This window comes from Branchiostoma belcheri, unplaced genomic scaffold (assembly GCF_001625305.1).
Source record: "Branchiostoma belcheri isolate BF01 breed outbred unplaced genomic scaffold, Haploidv18h27 scaffold16, whole genome shotgun sequence".
NCBI classification, from domain to species: domain Eukaryota; kingdom Metazoa; phylum Chordata; class Leptocardii; order Amphioxiformes; family Branchiostomatidae; genus Branchiostoma; species Branchiostoma belcheri.
The window spans coordinates 1,437,258-1,442,779 of record NW_017803046.1 but is presented as its reverse complement, the minus strand read 5'-3'; the positions used below and the strand labels follow the sequence as shown (position 1 = coordinate 1,442,779).

Here is a 5,522-nt window from a genome sequence, read left to right as displayed (position 1 = left end):
TCCTGGCCAGTCAATATAAACAAGTAACGTTACATGTACATTATATTGTACACAGAATTCATACTACATTGTAGTATCACATTGTGGTTAGAATTCAAGTAGAAAATTTTAACTATTGTGAAATTGATGACACACGCTGGTATATTAACAACATTGGATTTCACATTGTTATAAACTTAAATGGACATAATAATATTATGAAATTTGCAGGAAATGACAAATCTCAAGTGAACCTGATCATGACAGACTTTCTCTAGTTAATCATAATACAGAAGACAGAACATGCAGCACCACTTACTATTCCACACTGATTTAACTGTTAGTAAGAGGCTAGCTGTCTGTCCCTTAACCTAGTTAACAGCAAACCTCTACCTCCCAATGGCTCATTACCACATCTTAATGCCTAAGTGACAAATACAACATCTCAAGCCAGGGCCACTTTGTCCATAAATTTAACTTGACATTACATTGACAGCCTTCAAAGTGCTTTGGCTAGCAGACATGGAATTGAGTGGTCCGCCGGGGTTCTATTCAAATTCCTTGCTAGATGTTGTGTCCTTGGGATTAAGACCTGGCCCGTTTTTAATTGGGGTATAACAAAATCAAAAAGGAGTGAAAACTAGACAAGAGAGACAGGAGGTTTTTTAACTATTTTCTTTTTTTTTTCAACTTTTCGACGTGACAGAGACATAGACAAAGGAAGGGGAATAGAAAAAGGATGTGCCAAGCTACCCACGACAGGTTACTGTCCAAGTGCTCCCACCAACCCACTCCTGCCAACTTGTTCCGTACATCAAGGAGTGCCTTCGCTCAAGACTGAAGCTAGACTTTGTACGCCTCGGTGAGGCAGCCTTCCTAGCACAGTGGTGCTCTTCAGTACGTTGGGCGAAGGTCGTAGGGGGAAAACTACGCTTGCGGTTTTAACCCCCCGTTCCCTTCTAGTCGTATCAGTCTTTTGTTGTGAAATGTCTGTCTTTTATGTCATTATTTTATTTTGATTAAGACCTGGCCGGTGCAAATGACTTTGGTTGCACTCAGCTTAATAGAATATTATAATTTAGTACTGGAACTTCAGACTGTGGAAGGACAGAGATGGGCATGGCAAAATTAAGGCTCCACAAACTTAAATCTATTTACAGTTGAAATGCAATGTACACTATATATTATTAATTAGTTACTGTGCACATGTAAAATAAAGAGCAATTCCAGTTGTACTACCAAAAAGAAGCATCTACTTCCAACTTTTCAATCACCAGTTTTTCATTTTAAAAGTCTTACAAAATGCCTGCATCAGCATAATTTAACATACCTGATTTCCTCCACACACAAAAATTCCCTTTAAACATAACGCCTTTTTTAATGGTCTGTCCATGGGTAGCGTAAAAGTTAACTGGACTACGTGATGCTGATAGTACTGTTTAGTTTTCCCTATTTGTGTCAATAAACCATTAGTAAGGGTCACTTTTTGTGTTCCACAATCATGAAAGAAATCTTGTTTATTCATTGATAATTACAAAAATTTGAAAATTCAATGTTTGAAACAGTATTGGGTTTAAAACAGGATGCATCTTTTTAATTTTTAATTCACACGCCAATTATTTTCCTGCAATATTTCAAGAACCAAGAAATCAAATTCATGTTGAGGACTAATCTTATTCAATATATGATGACACCATTGGAAGTGATTGGTCATTACTAGTAATTATCCTGATGAAGGTGACAGTGGTCGTTAAAAATTCAATCTCTGTGTACTTGTTGTGTTGGAACGACGTACTACTACCAACACAGATGTACAAAAGTATCACCCCTGAAACAAAAGTGGTTAGTTCCAAACAAAAGTCCAGGGTTATCTGAGGACACCCTTCCCACAACATGTTTACATGCCCCAACTGATGACCTTGAACTAGTTCTTGGACCAGGATGATTGACCTTGATAAACTCCAATATCTCTATATGTTAGTAAGGGTAATTCTAGAGGTCCATAACAGGGCCATTATACCCTGGGTCACAAGTTCAGATTTATACCTCACAGTCATGACTGCAATAAAGCTGATAGTGAACAGGTGGATTTCCTTCAGATCTGTAATCCCCAAGCAGATGCATAGTACATGCATGACTTGACTAGCTGCTTGCATGTCTTTTTGCCTAATTGAATTTGCATGGAATTGCCCTTCTCTATATTTTATTTTTAATTAAATGTAAAATGTAAAGTAACACAGACATTAGCAAGAAAGAATTTGCAATACAAAATAGTCCAGACTGCTGATGCAAATCTTAGATCCATGCGGGGTCAGGAATACAAATGCCATAACTCCAACATGCATGTAATACAAAATGTACTATGTAATGGTAGCCATACTTAAATATCAGGAATATAACCTTAATCATATTTTCCATCAATATCTTTTAAAAAGTTCAAATTCTACTGGTGAAGTAATTAAACTCCTTAAGTTGCAATGTGTGACAAAAACTGCCCTGAAACTTTTAAATTAAAAAGAGTAATTAGTACATACATGTATGTACATGTATACTTAAGTCTTAAGAGCTAATATTCCTTCCCATACCTTAAAGGCTTTTGGTGTGGCAGCAGTGCCTATCTCCGTTTCTATACAGCTCTTGCACGTAGTCTGCTGGTAGTGGAGTATGTTTAACTGAGTCTTTCTCCAAAGTGCTGAGTGCTAAGCAAGCACCTGACAAAATGTATGTACCATTTTTAAAGTCTTTGGTATGACCTGGCTGGGGGTGCGTGTTGAACCTTGTCTGCATGACGTGCTTATTTGAACTTAACCTTAACCCCGTCACGTACCCAGCTTCAAGGATGGTCTGCTTTGGGTACGCTATTTGACACTTGGATAATACATGTAGGAAGTTGTATGTATGTAGCCACATGCTTAAAAAGTTTTAATGCATACTGGGCCCTGGGACAGTACTAAATCTTTTCTATCTGGGAGTACCGGGAGTAAGCACTGTAAATTTGACATTGTAGTGAAAATCAAGAGCATGGTACATCTTTGAGTTTGTAGGTGAAGCAACTTTAACTGTAGGAAATATATAAGACAGGGATTTTAAAAAATCAGTGATAAATGCTACTTAACAATAAAATGCTGCAAAAAAATCACAGTAATGATCTATAGAATATATATAAATGTTATCAGGTTGCAGTCTACAATTTTATCAAATTCCAGACACATGTATTTTCATACTGTATGTCTATCCTCCCTATCGCAGATAAATCAAAGTATACCGGTATCTGGGTAGACATCAAGCAGTATGATTTCATCTAATAATTGCAAAATCATGGACTTGAAAGTCCTGATTCTATCTCTAGATTTCTTTATCATTCCATTGAAAAAAATTCATATTCAAATTCGAATAAATTATATATCAAATGATGTCTATTTACATGTGCTGCATATTTAATTACATTTTGTACTAGTAGCTAAGAGGTAAGAGTTACACTGAACATCAGGTGAGGTCCCTCTTATATATATTATATATGATCCCATTGACGACAGCCGATCAGATTGAAGCAAAAACCAACTCTTTTATAAGAAAATGGCTGGGAGTACCGCGGTGTTTATCAAGGATCGCCTTAGCTGGTAGAAATACGCTGACTCTACCAATCAACTCTGTTACAGAAGAATACAAGTTGGACAAGGTGCGAATGACCTTAGAGCTGATGTGGTCAAAGGACAACGCTGTCAAGGCAGCTTATAGGAGACAGAAAACAGGCCGAAAGTGGAACCCTGAAGAAGTGATCAACCAAGCAATCAGCAGGCTAAAGCACAGGGATATAGTAGGAGCAGTTCAGCGAGGAAGGACCGGTCTGGGGTGGGGAGAGAGAACCCAGAGATGGGAGAGAGCCACCCAGACAGAGCGAAAACAGCTCGTAGTGGAAGAGGTTAAACGAATGGAGGAAGAAGGGAGGAAAGTTTGTGCAGTTAGTCAGAAGCAACAGGGAGCTTGGGTCAATTGGGAAGACTGTTTAGACAGAAAGTTGACCTGGAACGATGTGTGGAAGATTCCCGATTGCAGACTCAGCTTCCTGATCAGGGCAGTATACGACGTCCTCCCATGCCCGAGGAATCTAAGCAGGTGGTATTCAAGGGAGGAAGCATGCCAGTTATGTGGAACGCCGAAGGCAAACCTGAAGCATACCCTCTCTGCCTGTACTACCTCCCTACAACAGGGTAGATTCACCTGGCGTCACAACAAAGCCCTCAGGGTCCTGGCAGCAGCCCTAGAAGTCCGAAGGAGGAAGGCAGGAAGCAGAGAGGAAACTCAGAAGCAGACCTTCATCCCCTTCGTCAAGGAAGGGCAGAGTGCGACACAGGGGGTTAGGAGGAGTTGTGAAGGCCTGATGAGGAAGGGAGAGTGGGAGATGGCAGTCGACCTGGATAAACGGTTGGTCTTCCCTAGGAACATCTGCGAGACGACCTTACGTCCTGATATAGTCTTGTGGTCTTCAGTACAGAAGACAGTCCTGGTGATTGAGCTGACTATACCATGGGAAGAGAACATTCAAGCTGCGTATGAGCGGAAAAAGCTTAAATACCAGGAGCTGGTTCAACAGTGTGCGGAGAATGGGTGGAGGTCACTGCTGTACCCCGTCGAGGTGGGCTGTAGGGGTTTCGTCGGAACATCCCTTACACGGCTATGCAGAGATCTCTCCATCGGCCAAAAGCAGCTGGTAAAACAGATGGCAGAAGAGGTGGAAAGATGTAGTTTCTGGCTTTGGCTGAGAAGGAAGGACTGCCACTGGAAAACCAAGGAGTAGTAGTCAAGATGGCGTTGCAGAGAAGCAGAGTGGAGACGTCCGCCCTGCTGTCCCCCCACCTGGAAGCCGTATCAGATTAGGGGACGAAACGGCTGATGAGAGGTGGTTCTGACTGATGATGTCTGCAACACCCAGCGCTGAAAGGCGTGTCAAGTAGCAAGCCTACAAGGCAGGTGAGTCTTACTCTTAGACTCATGCTGTATTTGTCCAAAATATGACTGGTTCATGTTTAATGTACAATGTACATATATACATCAACTGATCATCTAACAAGAATGGACTTTAGAGTCTCTGCCATTCCATGTTCATTAAATTCATTGCAAGCAAGATCTTTGCCATGCTCCATTCAGTACAATTATGAATTGCAACATGTAGCCAAAGTCATTTGTCAGTATCCATTGGGATTATTGTATGCAGAATATCAGACTCATTAGAAGATCTGTCAGTGATATCATCACTGATATAACCCAGTCCCATGTTTTTCTTACACACACATCATCTTTGGTTCATTACTGAAAAAGCTGAGGTTATTTTCCGGGCAAAATTTATGGATCAAAAAATATTTTTTCTTGTAACAATCAATTTCACACACCTGTTGGCAATTGTAACTAATTAAGAATCTCTAACAGTAACTGGCCAAGTTAAGGCGTAATTACAAAAAGGCAGAGCATCTTGCACTGATGCAGGAGATATTCATTAGTGGTGTTTGCATTATGTTCTGTTGTTCCCCCAGTGGATATAACTG

General features: G+C 40.3%; 2 protein-coding genes across 2 annotated transcripts in view; one reads left to right on the top strand and one right to left on the bottom strand.

Annotated features, from left to right (window-relative positions):
• Positions 1–5,522, bottom strand: part of LOC109466182 (ankyrin repeat and SOCS box protein 7-like) — a 15,739-nt gene that overhangs the window by 6,856 nt on the left and 3,361 nt on the right. The gene's annotated exons all lie outside the window — the stretch shown is intronic.
• LOC109465887 lies at positions 3,665–4,777 on the top strand. The gene has a single exon (XM_019763375.1). It carries the CDS (start codon positions 3,665–3,667, stop codon positions 4,775–4,777), a length of 1,113 nt encoding a protein of 370 aa, XP_019618934.1.